This window comes from Lissotriton vulgaris, chromosome 2_2 (genome assembly GCF_964263255.1).
Source record: "Lissotriton vulgaris chromosome 2_2, aLisVul1.2, whole genome shotgun sequence".
NCBI classification, from domain to species: Eukaryota; Metazoa; Chordata; class Amphibia; order Caudata; family Salamandridae; genus Lissotriton; species Lissotriton vulgaris.
The window spans coordinates 17,080,888-17,104,643 of NC_141688.1; the positions used below are offsets into that span (position 1 = coordinate 17,080,888).

Consider the following 23,756-nt stretch of genomic DNA (forward strand, 5'->3'; position numbering starts at 1 on the left):
CAAGGATTCTTAGCGCCATGATGCTCCTTCCGGAGCGAACGCCGCGCTTTACAAATACCCCTACAAATACAAATACAAATAACATGTGGTTCCGCCGGAAGCAGGAACGGCAGTCCCTGCGACAGGTGTTTGGGCGACCACCATTGCAAATGATTGACTATAGTTCGTGTGACTTGTATGCGGTCTTCGAAGGATCCCGCAGCTTGTGTCCATTGCCTCGTTGGTTCTTCCTGGAGGGGGCGCATTTTGAGACGGCAGTGTGGAATGAGCAGAATGCATGAGGACATCATGCCGAGGAGAGACTTGAAGGTACGGACAGTCAGAGTCTTTCTTGATGCCACTAACGTGGCTAAGGAGAGGAGTTTGGACTTTCTCTCCTGCGAGGGGAAGGCTCTCATGCGTTCAGTGTCCAGGGTCGCTCCAAGGAAAGTGATGACCTTGCTTGGTTCCAGTGTTGATTTCTCCCTGTTGAGGGTCAGACCTAGGCGGCGGAAAAGATTTAGACAGGCGCTGGAAGATGTGGCTGCGGCCATCGCAGACGGTGCCTTTACCAGCCAGTCGTCAGGTATGGGAAAACCTGGTGGCCCTGTTGACAAAGGAAGGCTGCCACAGGAGAGAGGCATTTTGTAAATATCCGTGGGGCAGATTTGAGACCAAACGGGAGAACCGGGAATTGATAGTGGGTTCCTGCCACTGCGAATCTGAGGTATTGCCTGTGTCCCTTTAGGATAGGGATGTAGTAGGCGTCCTGTAGGTCTAGGGACGTCATGTAGTCTCCTTCTTCCAGGAGTCCCAGGATCTCTTGTAGTGCGACCATACAGAACAACTGTTTCTTTAGGAATACATTGAGCGCTCTCAGGTCGAGGATTGGTCTCCATTTCTTGCCTTTTGTGAATTAGGAAGAAGTGGGAGTAGAATCCTTTTCGGGCGTGTGGAACTTTCTCTATTGCTCCCTTTTGAAGCATGGAAGCTATTTCCTGAAGAAGCAGCCGCAGGTGTCTGTGGGGCCGTTCAGCTGGTAGTGTTGGGGGGGGAAAAAATCGAAAGAAATTCCAGTGAATGACCGAATTGGATAAGTTGTAAGACCCCACCGGTCCGTCGTTATTTTTCGCCAGTTCTTCAGGAAGAAGGAGAGTTTTCCTCCAAGTCTTAAAAAATGCAATGGTGGATGGGCTGTCCATTGGGAAGAGTCATTGGCGATTGCCAGCAGGTCTCTTTTGGTTTTTTCCCCTGTAGGTCGATTTGTTGTAGGAAGTTTGACGTCCTGTCTGGCTTGGTCGCTGTTGGAACTGAGTCTTGCTCTGGGTTGACGGGTAGGAGGACCCGTTTTGGTAGGAACCTCTGTACGTAGAATTTCTTCGTCCTCTGTTGCCACGAAAGGACTGGTTTCTAAATTGTAGAGTCCCCAGAGCCCTGGCCGTATCGGTGTCCTTTTTGATAGTGGTGAGGGCGTCATCGATCTTTTCACCAAAAAGATGTTCGCCATCGTAAGGCATATCAATGATTTTAGTTTGTACTTCCTGACGGAAGGAGGTGGCCTTAAGCCAATCTTGTCGTCTCAGAACAGCGGCGCCTGCCAGCTGTCTGAAGCCAGTCATGGCTACGTCAATAGCACAATCAATCAGTTCAGAAGCCGATGTTTGGCCCTCTAGGAGTAGCGAGTGTGCCTCCTCTTTCAAATCCTCTGGTAGGTTAGCGAGGTAGGGCGCGATGTCTGCCCAGAGTTGACGGTTATAGCAGCCCAGGAGTGCAATTGAATTCGCGATCTTCACCGTCGTTGCAGATGTGGTGGAAAAGCGTTTATCAATGGCATCTAGCTTCCTGCCTTCCTTGTCGGGTGGCGTTGATAAGGGAGATGCAGGATTGCGCGAGTTCTTCTACGCCGCTTGAGTAACCACGGAGTCTGCTTTGGGGTGACCCGTGAGACATGCAGGTGCCGAAGATGTGGCTTTGTATTTTTTATCAAGCCTGGGCACTACCACCTGAAGTGAAGCTGGCATCTGCATAAGTTGTTTGCCTTGTTTCCATAGGTAGTCAATAATTGGGATTGACCTGGTTGTCTTTTTCGTAGGTTCCTTAAAATCATAGAGGAAACATTCAGTCTCCTGTGTTTCCATAGACATATGGAACCTCTTGGCTGCCCTCTCAATGAGGTTATGGAAGCCACCAATGTCCGCTGGTGGGGACTCCGAAGACTGGCTCTGGAGAGGCCGGAGATTGAGCGACATAGTCCTGGTCTGCGTCGGGGTCTGAGTCGTCGTCACGGACCTCCCCTTCTTCATGGTCTCTCTCCTCATCGTCAGACGAGATGACGTCTTGTGCTGGATCTTGAGGTTTAGAAAATATCAGCGGAGGAGGCTTCTGTCGAGGTACGGGAGCAGGTACCTGTGGAAATGGAGGTGCAGCAGTAGTGGCTTTCTCTGGGAACCGCTCTTTATAGTCTTTTATGAGGAATTGTAGGTCCGAGACAATGGATGCTGGTAGGCACACCATTGGTGTTACTTGTGTGTGCACCTGAGTATGGACAGTTTGTTCCATATGTTCCTCTACATCATGTTCCTCATCAGTACTTTGGCACTTAAGCACCAGTTGTGAAGGACTAGTGGCCTGAGTATATAACTCCTCATCTAGCTCTTCATCTTGCAAGAAGCAGGATGGGGTCAGTTGTTGCACCTTACTAGGTGACGTCATGTCCGGTGTGATTGTTTTTTTTAGTTATTTTGATCGTGACATGAGACGTCTGGGCATCCATAGCATGTGAAAGCAGTTCAGACTCTTTCCAGGTACTAGCTGTCGTCGACGTCCGTGTCGGCGGTGCCGCCGTAGAAATCTCCGTCGTCGGCGGTAATTTACTCTTCGTCGACGGTGTGTCCATCGACGATGCACTCGTAGACGTTGTCCTCGTCGACGACAACTTCTCCGTCGCCGACGGCTTAGTCGTCGTCGGGGTGCTCCTAGTCGACGAGGGAGGCTTCGTCGACGTTGAGTCTCTCGTCGATGGAGTCGTCGAGGTCTTCGGCCTCGTCGTCGACGACGTAGTCCTAGTCGTTGATTGAACGGTAGATTGCACAGGTCTACTCATAGACGATGAAGGTGTCATTCGTCGACGAGGAAGACTCCGACGATGCCGTCGTCGACACTGTCGTCGTCGACGTAGAGACGGTTTTCAGCGCTGAGGAGATCAGACGATGTTGTCGTCGCCGGAATCAGCGGCTGCTTCCTGGGGACAGGAAGGTCCTTGTCAGACACAGGTGGCCTGCCCTCTGTAGATTTTCTAGAGGCCTTCTTAGGAGGGGTGTCTGAGGGGCCAGGGGAGGAAACCCTAGGCCTCTTCAAGGAGAACTGCGAGGCGCCAGACATGCCCTCACCTTCCGAAACCAGGTCGCTCTCTGGTTTGTTCTCAAGTCTGTTCAGCCATATCAGAAGACGTCCTTCCCGGTCCTTCTGAGTTTTATGGGAGAATGTTCGACATATTTTGCAGTCCTTGGCCTGGTGGTGGGGGTAGAGGCAGTATAAACAGGTCTCATGTTTATCCTCCACGTGAAGCCTTTTTTTACCACATGAAGCACAGGCTCGAAAGAGTCCTTTCTTCTGACCATCAGCCATAGCAAAGAAGTTGAGAAAATATCGAGTGTTGATGAAAAAGTAAGTTTCCTGAGGAAAACTGAGGTGGAGACTCCCTAGCACAACGTGCGGTAGAAAATCTGAGAGACAGGCTCCTCACAGGAAGGTTCTAGAAGGAGGTGGTAGCTGATTGGTTGGTTCTCTTTACTTTGGTCCTTTTTACAAAAGATAGGCTACCAAGGTGGGACCCTTGGGCCTACTCTGTTTTGGTCCTTTTACATAAGGACTTAGCTAGGACACTAAGGTGAGCTCCTTAGGCCTATTCTTTTATATGTAGGTGTATAGGACATTACTTTATGTACCGGAAGCTCCCGTCTCGACAACCGGGAATGATTCAGGCATGTGAATCTATGAAAGACAACCAAATACTGGATAACTTCTGTTGCCTCTAGAAGGGCTGCTTGGCTGAAGTCATCTGACATTTATGCGGACGTTCAGGCAGCCTTGTTGGATTTGCCATTTGATGGTACTGGATTATTTGGAAAAAAAGCTGATGCAGCTCAAGAGTTAAGGACAGTAGGGCAACTGCCAGATCTTTGGGGCTGCAGAGGCTCTGCGACTAAGGTTTAGAGGTTTTGGGCGTGCATCCTTTCGACCCTACCGTCAAGTACAACAGCAACAACAAAATCCACTATAGAAATCCTACAGGGGCAGACAGAGCTCGTCCTAGAGGACATCAAGCCTCCTCCTCCACTTCCCAACCCCCTCCATCATCAGCAAAGCAGCCCTAGATCCGCCATTCTGGATCATGTGGCTCCTGTAGGGGGTCGGCTTACCCATTTTCTACAGGAATGGGAATCTGTTACATCAGATCTTTGGGTTCTCAATCTCAGAGAATGGGTATGCTCTTCCTTTTCTGGAATTTCCTCCAGATTACCCTCCTTGCGAAGGTTTTTGCTCGGAGGACCACCTACTTCTCCTGCAGGAGGAGGTCCTGTCACTTACAAAAAGGTGCGGTAGAGGTGGTTCCGGAGCAGGAAAGGGGTCAGGGATGCTGCTCCCGGTATTTCCTGATCCCCAAGAAGGTTGGCAGACTTAGTCCAATCCTGGATCTCAGGATCTTGAACCTTTACCTGAAGCAGGAGAAGTTAAATATGCTCACCCTTGCGCAGGTTCTTCAAGCGCTGCTGGAAGACTGGATGGTGTTGATCGATTTGCAGGATGCATATTTTCACATGCCAATCCTGAAGTCCCACAGGAAGTATCTCAGTTTTACGGTGGGATCACAGCATTACCAGTTTGTGGTCCTTCCGTTTGGTCTTACTACTGCGCCTAGAGTCTTCACCAAGGTGATTGAAGTGGTGGCAGCACATCTCAGACGGTTAGGGATTCCAGTATTCCCTTATCTGGACAACTGGCTGATCAAAGCGGAGTTGCCAGAGAAGGTGCTCCATAATCTGCAAGTCACAACTCAGTTGTACAGATTGGGCTTTGATAAATGTACCCTAATCTCCCCTGGTGCCCTCCAAGCGCAACCTTTCATTGGTGCAGTACTGGATATAACTATGTCGGGCATTCCCTCCTCAACGGATTCACGACATACAGGAAATGATTCCTTTGTCTGTCAATGGAGCGGTTGTTCCAGTCTTGAAGGTCCTTTGCCTGCTCGGTCTGATGGCTTCCTGCGTTATGTTGGTCAACCATGCACGCAAGCACATGAGGGCACTCCAGTGGTGTCTCTGCAGGCAGTGGTATCAACACAACGGGGATCTCAGGGAGTCTGAGGATCTCCAGAGAAGCTGCGGTGGATGTATCTTGGTGGGGTGTGGCAGACAATCTGTCTCAAGGAAAGCCTTTCCATCTACCTTCATCGGTTGCCACAGTGATAACGGATGCATCCACTCTAGGATGGGGTGCTCATCTGGGGATCTGGAGATCAAGGGTCTTTGGTCTCCAGAGGAAAGGTTGCTTCACATCAACCTTCTAGAGTTGTGGGCAATACGTCTAGCACTCAAGGCCTTTCTCTTCACCTCGCAGGTGGTCGGTTCAAGTCCTGACGGACAACACCACCGCAATGTGGTAGGTCAACAAACAGGGAGGAGTGGGGTCGCAGTCTCTGCAGAGGGGTCTGCATCTCTGGTCCTCCTGGGTTCAGGACCATCAGATTGGTCAGATGGCCGGAGTTCTGAACGTGTGTGCAGACAGTCTGTCGGCAGTTCTCAGCCGACCACAAGTGGAGGCTTCATCCAGAGGTGGTTAGTCACGTCTTCCGGACGTGTGTGTGTGTGAGGGGGGGGGTGGGGTTGGGGGGGGGGGTAGGGGGAGGGGAACTTCTCAGGTGGACCTGTTCGCTACTCATGAGAATGCTCACTGCCCGTCATTCTGCAGTCTCCAGTTTGATGCAGGGAGCCTTGGGAGATGCGTTTCAGTTAAGTTGGGACTCACAGCTCCTTTACGAGTTTTCTCCCATGCCCTTGATTCCTCAGAACCAGAGGAAGATTCGCCAAGACCGGGCCCAAGTTATATTGATTGCCCAAGAAGGGTGTGGTACACAGATCTTCTCCACCTCTCCTCGTGCCCGCCGCTCAGTCTCCCTCTCAGGGCAGATCTCTCAGATGGACGGGCAGGTTCTACACCCCCACCTCCAGACCTTACACCTTCATGCCTGGAGATTGAATGGGGCAACCAGATTTCCTTTTCTCTCCAACATGTGGTGGATGTCATTCTATCGGCCCTGCGTGATTCTACCAAGTCAATCTATTCATACGGATGGTCTAAATTTGTGACTTGGTGTGGGGAGAAGTCCATTGACCCTTTGAGGGCTAGTTTGTCAGATATACTTCTATTTGCTCTTTCTTTAGCACTGCAAGGGTTTGCTGTTGCTACCGTTAAGGTTCTTTTGGCGTGGTCGGCATTTCTCTCCCTGCCGGATCAGCCGTCCTTATTTAAATCTATTGTTTTGAGATTTCTGTAGGGCCTTACAAATAAATTTCCTCCTACTCCTTTTATTGTGCCTCAATGGGACTTGAATCTGGTGCTTACTTATCTAATGGGTTCCCCTTTCGAACCTTTATATAATTGTCCCTTGAGGTGGTTGTCTTTTAAGACTGTTTTCCTAGTTGCAATTACCTCGGCAAGGTGGATAAGTGAGCTTCAAGCTCTTAGTTCAAAACCCCAATTCTTGACCATTCATGCTGAACGAACGGTTCTTAGAACCAGGGCTGCTTTTCTGCCTAAGGTGGTAACTCCAATCTAGGACAGTATTACCCTTCCTACCTTCTATCCTCCCCCTCATCCTTCCAAGGAGGAGGAGCGGCTTCACCGTTTGGACCCTAAGAGGGCGGTGAGCTTTTATCTTGATAGTCCTTGTCCTATCGAGTGGATGACACACTGTTTGTTGGATTTGCTGGCTGCAGAAAAGGAAGAGCTGTGCACAAGCACACACTTTCGAGATGGATAATACTATGCATTAAGATCTGCTACGCCCTGGCTGGTAAGGACTTCCAGAAGGTATAAGAGCCCATTCTAATAGATCAAAGTCTTCAACATCTGCTTTGTCTAGTGGTGTTCCTGTTGAGGACATTTGTAGAGCGGCAACTTGGGCCTCCCTCCACACTTTCGCCAAGCATTATTGCTTAGATACCTAGGTGAGGAGGGACGGACACTTTGTGCGTTATGTCCTCCAGGATTTTCTGGTATAGGAGTGGACACCCTCCTCCGGGAGTGGGGACTGATCTATTCACAAGGATAGGAATCCACTGGCAGATATATCCATCAGAAGAACAAGTTACTTACCTTCGGTAACGCTTTTTCTTGTGGATACTGTATCTGCCTGGATTCCTCGCATGCCCACCCGCCTCCCCGTTGTCAACTCTTCTATACCTGAATTTTTGGTAATGTTTAACGTATACATGTTATGCTCAAAAGGAATGTGTTCTTGGACATGTTTACTATGTTATATTCACACTGTTACCTTGACTAGTTTGTGCTGTGTATATTTCTATTGTTGTTGGTCCTTCCGTGTGCCTCGAAGGCACGAAAAAAAGGGCGGAACTGATATCACGCCGGCGTAGGCCTATTATGGAGTCTGTGACGTCAGCAGAGCCGCGCGCGATGTAGTGCGTTCCTGTGACATCATACACGCCGGCGAGCTGCTAAGAATTTTCCAAATGTTGCGGACGCATGGGGGGGGATATTCACAAGGTGAGGAATCCACAGGCAGATCCTGTATCCACCAGAAAAAGCGTTACCGAAAGCAAGTAACTTGTTAATCAGCCTTAAATATATTTTGGAAAGTCAACCATTTTTCTCCACATATCAGCTGATGAGTTCTGAAAATGCATTCTCATCTCAAATACATGCTTTTCAATTTTGGTCTACATATTATTTCAACCAAGCACAAACCTATTTTATGCGACTATACTGCGCACAGGAAATCTACTAATAGGAACCTGGAGAGCCACCAGTAGCTCACGAGCTACTCATTGGAGAAGCCTGGGTATAATCCAACAAAATGTTTGAGCTTATGTACATGACCAACACAGTAAAACCAGTCTGGATATTGTTCTGGGTGTGACTCTGAAAAAACAATAAAGTGACAAAACTTAACTCTAGTTTTGTAAAAGTAATAACCCCCATAAAGCAAAGTGAGTCCAACAAGGTGGACCGGCCAAGTTAAAGTTCAGTAATTTGTATAGCGCACTACTCACCCAGAGGGTCTCAAGGCGCTTGAATGGCTTATGTCCAGTAGATGCCTATAGAAAGAGGAAGAGGAAAATACTCTTTATAAAAAGGACCCTCACTCACCACTAGTTGGTGACATGCTTCATCATTGGGTTCCCGCTGGGGTGGCCGAATGCCTCCCCAGCATGCTACAACGCCTGTGTTACAGCGGAGCTGGATGTGATGAGTGCAACAGTGCTCCAACTAAATTGTGAGGATAACAGTGCCAATTAAAAAATACAAGGTTGATACCCAAAAACCAAAAAACTTTTAATAGAGGTCAACCAGTATTGTCTAAAAACAGTGAGCGGACCAACTAGATTCTAAATTAGGAAACCTGTGTCCTTTAGTCAGTCGTCAACAAGTTTCTGCTGCTCTATGTGCGTATTCACTCAGCATTCGTCAGGACCCAGTATAAAATAGAAAGGCTGGCCACCGGTGGGGTGCGCTCGCTAAGGCGCACCCTCCTGTTAGGCACTATATGTGAAAAATTAGAAAAGCTGTAGTAACTCACGGTTTCTGCCCGTGGCGGCTCACTGAATATCACAGGAGCGAAAAATCCTGTGGAAAATGGGACAAAACACATATGACATACGAAGACATAAAATTGATGTTTATCATTGTACTGCATTATACTCGTTGTCAATTGTCTGGTATTAATGACCAGAACCTCCAATATAACCTGAATGGAGAGGTAGGTAATCTCTTAATGATATATTCAAAAAGAGAAACAAGAACCGTATTATTTGGTTCCAGCAATATTGGAGGTTCTGGTCATTAATACCAGACAATTGACAACGAGTATTTTCCACAGGATTTTTCGCTCTTGTGATATTCAGTGAGCCGCCACAGGCAGAAACCGTGAGTTAATACAGCTTTTCTAATTTTCCACAGATCGTGCCTCACAGAAGGGTGCGCCTTAGCGAGCGCACACCACCGGTGGCCAGCCTTTCTATTTTATACTAGGTCCTGACGAATGCTGAGCGAAGACGCACATAGAGCAGCAGAAACATGTTGACCACTGACTAAAGGACACAGGTTTCCTAATTTAGGACCTAGTTGGTCCGCTCTCATTGTTTTTAGACAATACGGGTTGACCTTAATTAAAAGTTTTGGGTATCAACCTTGTATTTTTCAATTTGCACACAGTTATCCTCACAATTTAGTTAGAGCACTGTTGCACTCATCACATCCAGCTCCGCTGTAACAGGCGTTGTAGCACACTGGGGAGGCATTCGGCCACCCCAGCGGGGACCCAATGATTAAGCATGTCACCAACTAGTGGTGAGTGAGGGTCCTTTTATAAAGCAAGAGGATTTTCCTCTTCCTCTTTCTATAGGCATCTACTGGACATAAGCCATTTCCAGTGGCCGGTCCACCTTGTTGGACTCACTTTGGTTTATGGGGGTTGTTACTTTTACAGAACTAGTTAAGTTTTGTCACTTTGTTTTTTCAGAGTCACTCCTTAGTGGTTTATTAAGTAAGTTGTGGGGTATAGGAGTGCCTACTCTTAGCCTTCCTCTCCTGTTGATTCTTAGATTATTCTCGGTGCCCACACAACCTTTATACAAACTAGAAATTATTTAAGCCGTGGTAGCTGGTGAGGTTTGTGAGTGATGGGGCTGGGGGCATTTCTTGCGACGGTTAATCGCCATTTACTGTTCAAATCTTAAGCGGAAACTGGATAAAAAGCTGCTTTTCAGTCCAATTTTATTTTATAAATTTGACATCGGCCGGACTTGTTAGACAAGCCTGACCTTTAGCAAAGTGTCAAAAAACAAAGTTGCGGATTACCTCAGTAGGCCAGCAGCCATGGAGGACGCACCAGGAAGTACGGAAGAGGATGACTACAGCATAGCATTCACGGAAGACCAGGAGGCAGCCATAAGCACGCAAAACTGGACAACTGCATACGAAAATGACTAAAGCCTCACAGTCAAACGATTCTTTGTGACCAGGTGGCCGGAGAAGAAGCACTTTGACACGGAACACCGGAAATTCTGGGAAGTCTGAGATGAACTATTGGTGGGGGACAACGCCATATTCCTACTAAGGGGAGAAAAAGTAATCCCTCCAGGACAACCGGTACACCACATACTCACAATCATGCATGAAGGTCACGTAGGGATAGTCAAAACGAAGCAACGAATCAAACAAGTGTATTGGTGGCCAGCAATGAACCACCAAGATGAGAAGCACGCCAGAGCGTGTGAGCAGTGCAGCAATGCAGACAAGTCGCAAACCCTGCTTCGACCTCCATTAGACAAGTTTACCATTCCTATCAACCCATGGGACGAGCTGTCCGTGGACATCCTAGGCCACATCTTAGATGTACAGAGTATTCCTAAGTATGCCATTGTGCTTAAAGACTGGTACTCTTAAGTGGCCAGAAGTCGACATATGTGGAACTGCAGACACCATCCTTGCCTTACAACCACATGAGAGAAGGCATACCAAGGGTCATCACAAGCGATAAGCCCCAATTCACGTCCGATAAATGGAAGGCTTTCATGGAACGCAACGGAATCTAGACTAAACATACCCAGTGTATCACCCGGCCGGGGACGGCCATGCAGAAAGATTCAACCGAGTGATAAATGGGATCAATACAAGCAGCCATCAACGTGGTGAAGAATTGGGAGTCTGAACTAAAGTGTACAGTGTGGGCCTACCGAATTACTCCCACTAAGACTGGCTACAGTCCATTCAAGCTACTGAGGGGCTGTGAACCATTCATGAGACAACGTGGCGTGGATACAACTCACTACAAAGCAAGTGGTCCCCAGCAGTTGTACGTAGTAACCTGGAAAAAGCACAAAATATCTATACAGACAGCTTTAACAAGCAGCGCAAAGTCAAAGAAACTTCGCTGGAGAGAGGGGAATGGATCAGAGTGAAGGTACCCCAGCTATGGAAAAAAGGGCAGCAAGTTCAGCACTCCCCTGCAAGTACGAGAAGTTTGTGCCAGATCAGCCCAATGATGGAGAAGTATGGTCCCAAGACAGAATGTCCAGGTGCAACAGAGTGATGTAGTGTGACCAGACGGAGGGGAAACAACCAGAAAAGGAGGATAGTTGGAATCTGGATGAGGAGGCACAGATAGATACAGAAGTGCGAAGTAGAAGGACTTTAAGCACCAGGGAAGAAGAGATGGACAACGCCAGACAGAGGAATCTGGAAGACACAGACCGACACATACTGCAAGAGAACCCAAGCACGGATGGGTTAGACGATAGGTGCCAAACACCTGAGATACCAAGTTATGACCAACCCACTAACAAAGGGGAAACCAGAACACACTCCCTCAAGACAGACGTACAGGCAGGGTGGTGGTATTACCTAGGAAGTACAAGGAGTATGACATGAAAGTATAGACACCCAGCCACTTCACCACACACCTTCATCTGCCCCTTACCCAGTTCACACAAACCCATCTGCAGCATCCCACATAGTTGTTGTATTGTAATGTTGTAAAGGGGGGAGATATGTAGTATTGCGCTCTAGTGTTCTGGTCACGTGTGTGGCCAGGAATGCTGGGAGTGCTAGAGGCCATCTTACGGCATAGAGTTGAGCCGCACTACGAGTGCGGATTCTTCCCTGCGCTCTCCATGAAATATAAATAATTCTTCATAAACCCACTGTATCTGCCTCTGCCTGAACCCCAAGATTGACACAACCTGGTTCTGGTGAACTGCTACAGAGTTCAGAGTCCTCCACTCCTGCTCTCCCAAGTCCCGACACAACAGCAACCAGTCAGTGCTAGCTGCTACCAGTAGGCACTGCAGAAGACTACTCTGTCTGCCACCAGCTCCGATGACAAACATCCATGCGGCACGCAGTCAAAATCTTAAAATGGCACCGCCTTAAATGTCTGATTGCCACTTCAGAGACTCCTGCGGGAAGCAGTCTGAGGTCAAGCCTGTACAGACTAGATTCCTGCTTCCCACCTGCCACACCCTCGCCTTAGTCGTCTGAGGGAGAGGGTGGGGTCCCAGCCACGCCCTGTAACAAGGTGGGGTGCCAAGGCTTCCACTTCTACGTGGAGGCTTAGCGATACCAGGCTTGTATTTCAAACAACCAAGGCTAACTTTGCCTCCACGCTATCAGGGGGTGGAGACTAGGCCCTTAAGCAAGGTCTTTACTGAGCTGATGACCTCACAGGCTTGAGGGTTGTCAGCTCCTTTGGGCCCACCCGGGGAGAAGCAAGCAATGCAGAGTCAAGTTATGTGACCCTCGTGACAGTGTCTGAGTGGGGCAGACAGTGCCAGTCTAAAAAATAAAAAATTACTACGGTGGAATTGTTCTTTAAAGCTTTTTAAAACATTTATGAGCAGCATTGTGAATGTAACGCATGCGCGCTGCGTAGGTGAGACCTAAAGAGCTAGAGGAAATGTGTAAATGAAAACCGTGCAAAAAAAGCACAATCAAAAGCGGCTCCAGATATGCAATAAGGAAGTGTCAAAGCCATTAGATTTAACTATGTAGTGGATCACATGCAATTTGAAGTGAAAAGTTGGATTTCACCATGCCAGACATCACCTGAAATCAAGGGAGCACCCTGATCTATAATAATCCTCCACTTCTTCAATTTGAGGGCACCCAACTTCCATTAAAGACAAAGCTGGCTGCTCAAGTCTGAATCAAGTAAAGCCATGAAATTTCTTTAGTGCAGGTCTTTGGTAGAATTTGTGTGGTGGGTGCTACCTTACCAATAGTAGATCTGTCTGGAATATAGTGGGGCTTGAGCAAACCTGCTAAACACAGGGAAGTGGGAAGGACCCTGCTAAAGCAAATTACATAGGAAGAAACTAAGCTGTTGGCAGGGAGTGTAGAACCTTACACCATCCCGATGCACCTTGGTCAATTGCACTAACTTCATGTACCCCCTCTCTCACAGCCACCCCACGTCCAGGTGACACGGACCATTAACCAAGCAGATCTGTGGCAAATCCAAGTGACCCATCAACTTGAAGGTAGGTCATTTTGATTTGGAACATGCAACACTTATGGCTTGGCCATCCTACTGCCTGTGCAGCAAGATTTTTTTTGTTTTATTTAACACGCTGGACAAAGGTATAAGAGCACTTTACAGGAGCACTAGTTGCAGCAGACTGACATTCAACCCTAAGCCAGCATGGCTTCAGTCCATGGCATGGGGAGCAAAGAAAGGATGGATTGAAGCCCAGCTCTCTGTACTGGGTGAATGTACGACGTTGTGCATTCTGTCCAATTGTACTTGTTGCATTTGTCATTCAGAGTGCGACTGTATGCCCAGAAGTGGATCCCAGGCCCTGCATGCCACTGGTGTCAAGCTATTCTGGCTGATTAGGGGTGAAACCCAAAACCTGTCCTAGGATGCTTGTTTCCAGTCCAGGGAGAATCTGGCCTGGCAAGTCGGGCTGGACTGTTCCCATTGGTCCAGGGTCAAGACTGATTTGCATATGGCTGGGTTCAAACTGGAATGGCATGGGGAGCAAAAAACGATGGATGTAAGCCCAGATCTCTGTACTGGGGTGAATGTATGACATTGTTCTGCATTCGGTCCATCAATTGTACTTTAACCCCTTAGGCTTGGTCACGCTTAATTTGAACCATTTTAGAATGGTTTCCGTAAACTTGGCTGGGAACGGACAGCCCTTGCCAGTATGAAAAAAAATGTGATTAAAGCAAAAAATATTTTGTTCGCTCAAAGTGCATGCCATGCTGTAGTAGTCCCAGATACTGAAGGGACCTGTTCGGTGTGGGGATTTGCTCAGCAGAATGCCATCTCACACAGAAGTCAACTGATCAAGAGACTGTCCTCCAGCTGTATGCGATAGTGGGTGAAAAACAAAATAAACCAATGGATGGAGATGGCTGTATCAAAGCCACAATAAAATGTATATATTATATATAATTTTAGGAAAAAGCAAAAAGGTCATGGGTAAAGACAAACATTGGAAAAGCCCAGGAATGGAAAACTGGTAGAAAGAAAAAGGTATTCCCAGACTCTTAATCAAAACTAGAAACGCATAACAGTACTATCAATCCGTACTTGTAAAGCGCGCAACTTACCCCTGAGGGTCTCCAGGCGCTGAGGGGAGGGGTTCAGCTACTGCTCAAAGAGCCAGGTCTTAAGGGGTCTTCTGAAGGAGAGTAGGTCTTGGGTCTGCCGTAGGTAGGGTGGGTGTTCCAGGTCTTGGCGGCAAGGTAGGAGAAGGATCTGCCGCCAGAGGTCGTTCGTTGGATGCGGGGGACAGAGACGAGGGAGAAGCTGGAGCGGAGCTGGCGGGTGGGAGTGTAGAAGCAGAGTCTGCTGTTCAGGTAGGCTGGTCCGATGTTGGAGTGCTTTGTGTGCGTGGGTGAGGAGCTTGAAGGCGATACTCTTGTTGATGGGGAGCCAGTGTAGGTCTCAGGTAGGGGGTGATGTGGCTGCGGACGTTTAGGATCAGTCTGGCGAATGCGTTTTGGTTGCGTTTTAGTAGTTATAGGTGTTTGCCTGGGATTCCTGCATAGAGTGCTGTAGTCCAGTCTGCTGCTGACGAGGGCCTGTCACTTTTCTTGTTTCGGTCGGGATCCACTTGTAGATCCTGCATAGCTGAAGACCTGGCTGTTCGAGCAGTAGCGGCACCCCCCCCCCCACCCCCAGCGCCTTGAGACCCTACGGGTATGTAGTGCGCTTTATAAATGTCATTGATTGATTGAGCATGCGGAGGGTGTTGTAGGAGGAGACGGCACTGACCTGTTTAGACATGGGAGGAGTCTAGGATGAATCCTAGGTTGCATGCCTGGTCGGTGGGTGTCTGTGCTGTTCCCAGTGTGGTCTGCCACCAGGAGTCGTCCCAGGCTGAAAGGGTGGGTCCAAGGATGGGGACCTCTGTCTTGTCTGAGTTCAGCTTCAGACGGCTGCTCCTCATCCAGTCGGAGACTGCCTTCATGCCCTCGTGGAGGTTGGTTTCGGCAGTGTGTGGGTCCTTGGGGAGTGAGAGGATGAACTGGGTGTCGTTGGCGTAGGAGATGTTGAGGTCGTGATGGCGGGCCACTTATGCGAGGGAGTGAAGACGTTAAACAGCGTCGGGATGAGCCCTGATGGACGCCACAGATGTTGGTGGCTTCGGATCAGAAGGGTGGGAGGCGGATGCTCCGGGTTCTGCCAGAGAGGAAGGACGTGGTCCAGTCGAGGGACTCCTCTTGGATTCTGGCTTCTTGGAGGCGTGTCTTTATGGTGCGATGGCAGACCATGTTGAAGGCCAGGAGAATGAGGGCTGATATCAGGCGCCAACTAGAAAACGGTGCAACGTCTGTGGCGGCGATGAGGGCTGTCTTGGTTCTGTTTTGTCTGAATCCGGACTGGGACAGGTCCAAGTTGGGGTCTTCGAGGTGGCAGGCCAATTGTATGTTTATTTTCTCGATGACCTGCGCCAGGAGCAGGGAGATGGGCCGGAAATTCTTGAGGTCCTTAGGGTCCCCCTTGGGCTTCTTGAGGGCCTTTATTTTGGCGTGCTTCCAGCTTTCTGGGAATGTCACTGTTTTGAAGGAGATGTGGATGACCTTCTGTAGTTGGAGTGCGATGGCCGCATCGGCTTTGTTGAATACGTGGTACGGGTCCGACAGATCCTGAGTGGATGGAGTTCATGACCTTGCGTGTGTCGTAGTAGTTGACGTTAGACCAGGAGGTCAGGTGGTTGGTGCTGGTGGTGTTCATGGGGAGGTGGAGTCTGGCGGTTGTGGATGTCACAGAACTTGAGGTGGAAGAAGGTGGCTAGCGAGTCGCACAGTTCTTGTGAGGGCGGGATGGCGTTGGGTTGGAGAGTTCCTTTACAATGCTGAAGGAGCTCTTTGCTGTTGTGTGTTGTTGTTGTCCAGGCGGTCTTTGAAGGAGGATCTCTTGGCTAATCTGATAGGCTCTGCGGGTGGCGTCCTTGTGGGATGCGTGGTTGTCCGGTGTGCGTTCGTGGAGCCATTTCTTCAGTTTCCAGCATGTGCGTTTGGAGGTCTGGAGCTCGTTGGTAAACCAGGTGGCTCTTGCTGGTGTGTGTTGGAGGGTTTCTTGAGAGGGGCGAGGGTGTTGGTGCAGTAGTCGATCCACTGTTTGAGGTTGCAGCATCTGGGTTGGTGGGGTCGGTGGGTTTTGGGTGAGGGCATTGTTGAGCCACTCTCCTGTGACAAAAGAGCAGCTCGCTCTTAAGCAGACTTTGCACTAAACTTCAACATCGCCTGTGGCCTACCAACTTTGACGTCTATTTAAATGTTTATTGGTATTTTCACATTAAACATATGACATTCACCATGTTGAACATTAATGCGTGTGTTATCACAAGGAGCCCAGCCTATGAGGTAGGATGCTTATGGTACATGTGTCTTAACTGAGGTAGTGTGGCTCACTGGTTAGAGGCGGCAGACCCGAGAGCAGAGGACGGCCCGGGACCAGGGTTCGATTCCCGGCGCGGCAGGTTTCTGGACCAGGGTCAGCGGACTCTATAATTATCTCGCCTCGGTGCCCACTCTGATCAGCGATCACACTCGGCAACTCTGGGCTTTAGCTTGCCTCATCCTCACTAACGGCCCACCAGACCGCCGGGGATGCCTGGTCTCACCCTGGAGATACCCATTAAGGGACCATCTCTCAGGGAAGCCAGGAAGGGTTTCGCAGCGGTCGAAGCGCCTTGGGACCCTCCGGGTAAGTAGTGCGCTATATAAATGCCTATACATTAACTCCGTTATGAGCAACACTATGGATTCACCTTTGAAGGCAGCATCTCTGGATAGCAAACCTAGCTAATGGTTTAGATGACTACCGCCCTAATCACTTCGCATCCTTGCTAGAATTTGTAAATGCTTTTTGCCTCGAGTGCAGCTCATCCCAGATCCCGTTCAAGAAGCCACAATTCTTTTTTACTATCAAACCCAGTTCCTCAGCGCCACCCTCTTTCCAACTTCAGCTTCTATTTGCCACTAATTTTATATATATTTTTCTTGGGTTTACAAACTAAGCAGTTTAGTACCAGGCTAACTGGGTGCAAACGGTAAGGTTTGTTTAGCAGTACATTAGGAGCAGTTTACGCAATGAAGTAAATCAAAAGATGCCTATATAATTAAAAATCGCTCTGAAAAAAAATCCAGTAACAGACCTAAAGATTATCTACAAAATAGCCGCAGATCGTGCAAGTTGCATAAATAGCATATCATTGTCTTGCTGGAAGTTAAGAGCCTCAAAACAGACCGGAATAACCCAGAGTTGAAACGTGGCTCAGGCAGAGGGCCTGAGCCACCATCATTGGGACCAGCAGATTGAGCAAAAGACAATTCACACTTAAGTATCAACAATTTCAGTCTATTCGATTGCAGTCATGTCTAGTGGGGTGCAGTCAGAAGCTTCCAAGATTGCCTCCTTCAGCTGTTATTGGATTTGAGCCCCAATGTAGGCCTATCAGCAAAAGCATAAATCAGAGCTAGTACATATCAATTGAGAAGAAAAAACGTAAGTGACTGCAAAATTCTTGTCAATCTGTAGAAGTCTATTTGAGTAAGCATAGAAAATTGGGGTTAAGCAGTGCAAAACTCACCTGAGCGTGAAGTGCGGCAGCAGCTGCAGCAGCCGCTGGGTAAGTGAACGCAGCATGGGGAATGGCTGGGGCCAGTTCCGTGGCATATAGTGGATAGGGAGCCCAGCCCTCTGGGGTTGCAGGGATCAGAGCTGCTCCCGTCAGGTCATCTAAACATTAAACGAAATAAAATGGCAATTTGAATGGGTCTAGAAAAGTCCTTTTACTCATCCAACCGATCAACATACATGCAAAAGTGAGCATCAGATTAGTGACTTCTGGTCAGGGGGCACTAGATCATTTGTGATTTACCACTGCCCTCCTATTATATGATCCAAACCAGACATCCAAGTGAGTGACTGTTACAACTGTGATTTCTGATAGACCTCCGTGATGTTGTGTATGATGTGCATTTTCTATGGGCTTCGTGTGAGGCTATAGAACTAGGAGACCAGCAGTGTACAATATTAGAATAGTGATGCAGACATCTAGTGGATTCCATTGGACTGCACAAGGCCAGTGAGGGTGATCATGTGGGACTTTGTTTCTTATAAGCCAGTGATGCGGACTGTGAGACTGCAAGCCATACACCACATGTGGCTATAGAACGTCTGAAGCCAGTCAAGCTGCAACAAGGAATACAGTCTTCCACAGACATGAAAAGCTGTATTCCAGATGTATGGCTAGACAGGCTCCTATGCCTCTTAATGCTTACACCTCCTTCCACTCCAAAACCCAACGTCTCATCTTCAGTGAGTGAGACTGGTTAGTTTTTCCATTAGGTTGTAGACCAAGATAAATTTTGCATTGCCATACTTCATTGCCCAGACTTTAGGCTTATTTAAATAACTTTAGCAAGTCTTTAATTGGCAATTGTTTGGTTGGCCAAGAGGACTGAAGATCATTTGTGCTAAGGGTCCTGTGCATGTGCAGCCCTAATTGAGGCAACGAAATAAACTATTAGCCCGTGGTGTAGGAAGTTCAAATGGCCTAGGTATTTTGCATCCTACTGGAAGCTGAGCTATGAGAGTTCATTAAATCAGTTTGAAACCAAGTCTGGGCTCTATGACCATTCATACCCCCTAGCAAGAAAAGTTGACTCTGCCACGAAGCAGATTGAGTGCAGTACTTAACACTTTAAGGCACCTTACAAAGTTCAGTTAGGCGCCATGGTGTTCCTTTTGGCAGAATGCTAAAAATTTGAAAAGTTGGCTCAGGCAGTCCGTTATGTCCCTCAGACTACAGTAATAATGCCAAGTGTAGCAGCAAAAGGATGTTTACCAAAAAGAGGATTTCCCCATGTAGACTTTAGGTGCTACTTTATTAGCATTTGTGCCTCTTGAAAAGTTTCAACAAAGTTCACTTTCTATTCAGCTAAGCATCCTTCTAGTAAGAGAAAGTCTCTAAACCCATACATTTCACAGGACCTGCTTTGAAATAGCCATACCGAGATTTACTGTCTGAATACGAAGACTAGTCAAAAATAAACTTCAAAGCCTTCTTTGCCTGGCAAAGGGCTTATGGCTCATCCAGAGAGGACCTTGCATTTGCAGCAGCCAAAAGCAGAATACTGGCAGTATGTTCCTTCGGTTTATTGACCAGAAGTAGCTTTCCTTCTACTTTGGTATCAGACCAAACACTGAGGCAAAGACCGCAAACTATTGGTAAGGACAGACTAGCTCAAGCTCTGAATGGTTGTCTATGTAGAAATGCTTGGCTACACCTCCAAAATTCACTTTTACTACGAGTATACAATTCAATAGGAGAACATGTTCACATTTCTGCTGAAGAAATATTAAAGAAATGACAGGGGGGATCTTCATGCCATTTTCCTCGCAACCCTTCAAACAGCATTAGAGTCTTTAATGCATAAAACCCTATCTAGAATTGAAACCAATCGTTGAATAAGATTGACCAAATCCGTTCTAGCTGCAGCAATTACATTTGCTCAAGGTTCTGCCAAGTACTCCCAGAGGTCCCTTCAGGGAATGCAGTCCTCAACTTCAGCATCTCAGAGGATACATAAAGTCTGATTATCTTCCTAAACATAAATGGCCTGATTAAGGGTTTGTGACACCTAATCAAAGATGACGTCGTCCGCTTCCCCCAGAATTTCCTAAACCAGAAGAGCTCCTGTGGAAGACTGATCTAAGTCTAGAGAATTGCTTGTAAAGAAGCAGTGATGGTGCTTTACGGAAATCACTTAACAGTACCCACAAACAAATCAAAGGTAGACTCTCAATGCTGCTTGAATGAAATATTGCAGTCAAAGTATTTATAATCAATGTACAGTGCAGAGCAAAAAAGTCACAGAACGTCCAGTTGCCGATGGCAGAATGTTCATTACTCCAGAAATCAGACAAGAGGGCCCCAATACTCCACTTAACAGCGAAAGTGTCCTCTGGGTGTGTTCATTTATCCTGGTCTCATCTTAACTGGTCAATGGCAAGAGTAGGACTTTCACATTACCTGGCTCTTCACCAGGAATCAAATTCAGTGTCTTAGTTAAAAATCAACGAGTCCAACCAAGTTCTAAACTCTTGGTGGTCAAGAGGACAAACTGCAAGCGTTACCTCTTAGAGGATCTTCTATACATAGTCCAGTCATGGATCCCACCTCAGACGCTTGGGCGGCAGGATCTGGAGATCCATATCGACAGAAACTCAATTGTACTTTCCAAGTTTCATCTGGGAATGGATGTCTGAATTCCAATCACATTCCTTTTTATCTTTCATTTCTGCTGAACCATCCAAGAATTAACTTTCTTGGGGAAAGAAACCTAGTTCATACACATGCAGACAACCATGAGCGGCATAACAGCTTATGGACCAGAAACTTTAGTAAATAAGAGATTGGGCATGCCACTAGTCCGCATTAGTCTCTATACTAGAGAGTGCCATCCTAGAATGAAAAGGGCACATTAATATCTAGTATTCTACCAGAATTTTGAAAAGGACATTAACTCGGTTGATATTTCTTATCACTTTCTGGTTGCTTTATAGCCAGTACAGAAACTTGTATAGATTTTCGAAAACTGTCAAGTACCTCTGGCTCTGCTGAACAAAACCCCCAATCCTGAGCAGCCCCCATGCGCACATATCTGGGGAAAAGTTTGTGCCTTTGAAGGTGATGCTCTGTAAAGACACAATGAGTTTATATCCTGACAACTGCACCGGTTACTCACTAGGATTTGAATTTGATCCTTGCGTGGTCAATGCATACCCTTTAAATGTATGCCTATGATGAAAGTCTCCAAAAGATTTAGATCTACGCACTTTCAGAAACTCCCTAATCATGGAGAATGAGTTACCTTAGTAAACATCACAATAAAATTGCCTGGTGGATAGTCTGATCCCCAAGTCAGGTTACAGATTTGAAACCATTTGTCGCAAAGGAAATTTTTGGGTTTGAACGTGCACAATGGCACCATTGAAACATTACAGCATTCAAAGATTTCCAGCCCAGCACTGCCCAGAATGCAGGCAATTTAATATATGTGAAGTAGGGAGAGCCAGGCCTTTGCATTGAAATCAACAGAAATTGTTCCATTCATTCCCTTTGCTCCGCAACTTAGATAAATGCATTACTAGGTAAAGACCCTAAAGTGTCATTCTGCACAGGCCATAAATGGAGAATGTGGTCTAATCACCAAGTTGGTAACTTTGGAACCTAAGTTTGAGCCCTGGCTCTATCACTAAATGGCAAATTGTAAAAGCCTCGACAAGTCATTTAATATCAGTGTGCCTAAAATATAGATGTTCAGCAACTTTAACTGAAATGTAAGGGCATTGTGAAAGATTGAAATCCCAAGTGGTTGTGCAGTGCTCTGTCTGCCTAGCTTTGCACTAGATGTATACATAGATCTGTTAATTTCCTCCCTTCTTACTTTAGGAGCCCTAAAGAGCCTCAATTCAACTGCTGCCCCATTTAATAGCCTATCTAGTGGGGAACTGCCGTGGAGGTCTTTGATGGAGAAAACGGTAGCCATTTAAAGTGCTTCCATGAATGGATTAAAAACTCATTAACAAAGATTGCCTTTATTACTATGCCAGCCAACTTCAGTGGCTCTCCTACTGGACGGCGGGACGGAACCTTCACGAAATAGACTACTCTACTGACAGACTGAGACTGGGAGAACTGCATGCCCTACCACTCCCAAGGAGTCGCTTCCCTGCGGATTGCCACCCGCTACTCCGCACGGCTCTGCAGATTTGGCGGAAAGGCCCTAGCATACACGTCCTCGGCTAAGGCGTATGCGGCCAACATTCCTCTGTTAGGCATCCCGACGCCACAAGGCAGACTTACGGACAGAGTGCTACGCCCATGGCAGGAGGCAGGTGTGGTGGAGTGGATGACTTTTTCGGAGACGATAATCTCCTTACTCACGAAGCATTCTTCGCTCACTGCGCTTATGCACACCTGGGCGCAAGATACAGACCAGGTCCTGTCGGAAAGGGACTGGACTACGATACTAGAACATCCCAGGTGGTTGTCGTGCAATGTCCGGTTCAGATTCATACAAGGGATGGTTCTGCATAGGGCATACCTGACCCCCAAACGGCTACACAAAATGTTCCTGAACTCTCCCTATAATTGCCCGCGCTTTGGTGCGGACGAGGCAGGGCTCCTTCACATGATGTAGTCATGCCCACGGCTCCTAGAGTACTGGTTAGGGGTGTGCCGGACACTGAGAACTATCACGAACCTCCTGGTGCCGTAAGAAGCACTGTACTGTCTACTGGTGTCGCGCAGAAGACCTAAGGCACTGAGGGCCCAATTGAAATTACTAGACCTGGCTTTACTATTAGCACTCAGGACAATAACGATGAGATGGAAATCTCCCAGGCCACCTGAGACGCACCTATGGCAGGCAGAAGTGCTTAAGTGGGGGAGGGAGGAGGGGACGACACTTCGGAGGGAAGAAACACAAGGCCTCTGGAAATTCCCCATCTCCCAGGAATGAGAGGCTATGCTCATTACACTGGAGAGTGAGGACCCAACACAGGCAGCTGACAACTGGCGTGAGGATTAAATATGAGAGGTCACTATAGTGTGCCGGGAGACAGTACCCCATATTCCTTCACACCATTCACTATAACACCCCATGATGCAGCATACATTAGCGCCCAAGATAGCCGGAGGGGCCCAAGTTTCTTTTTAGATTGTAACCACTACTGTACCGCCAGGAGACGAGAAGTTCAAGAACGTGAGAGGGTGGGGGTGGTGGGTGGGCGGCGGGATGTTTGATCAAGGTTACTGTATTCTCTCATGATGCAGATGTTTAGAGAATTATGCGACAAGTGTTGTGTATTAATAATGTTTAATGCAGATGTCGCTATTGTAAAATGGAGATATCCATAGGGGTGAAAATACAAAAACCGGCTGTTGTACTGTCACTATTTACTGTACTGCTCATTTTTCGATAATACAGCTGTGAATAAAGTTCTTTAAAAAATTGCCTTTCAGGAGGGTTGGACAAAACTGGAGCGGACCCATTTGGGCCTATGTGAATAATCAGAACTGCCTTTCCTGAGAGGTAGCCTACATCGATATGTAAATGAACGATAGCTTTCTTCCATTATTTTCGCCTGGGATTTTTGCTGTTTAAGCTCACTTCCATTAAAGGAAGTATTTTTCACGATTCCAAACAGCTTTGCAGTGACTTGAGTTTATAAAAAACATCAGGTTTGCAACTTGTCGGGGTGGTGGCAAATTTGGAGAGAAAAAAAATTCAGGCATTCTGCAGAGTTCATTCTAGGAGCATAGGCATAAAACCTTAACGTATACCCATGGCAGAAAAGAATTTGCGTCCGACTCTTAACTCACAAGTTAAGAAATGCTGCATGCGCCTTGCTACAAAAAAGTTTTGACATCCCAGAGAACCCTTTAAAGCATGCGATTAAGCAATAATCGACTCCAGGTTATAACTAAAATTTGCGGGAGGTC

The 23,756-nt window shown here is 47.5% G+C and overlaps 1 protein-coding gene across 3 annotated transcripts in view; it reads right to left on the reverse strand.

The window, feature by feature from the left end:
• RBPMS2 (RNA binding protein, mRNA processing factor 2) overlaps positions 1 to 23,756 on the reverse strand; it is a 193,118-nt gene that overhangs the window by 71,239 nt on the left and 98,123 nt on the right. For all 3 annotated transcript variants that reach the window (XM_086959189.1, XM_086959191.1, XM_086959190.1), the window contains one exon: positions 17,832 to 17,980. In XM_086959189.1, the coding sequence (XP_086815315.1) occupies positions 17,832 to 17,980 (149 nt within the window). The remainder of the gene's footprint in view (positions 1 to 17,831; positions 17,981 to 23,756) is intronic.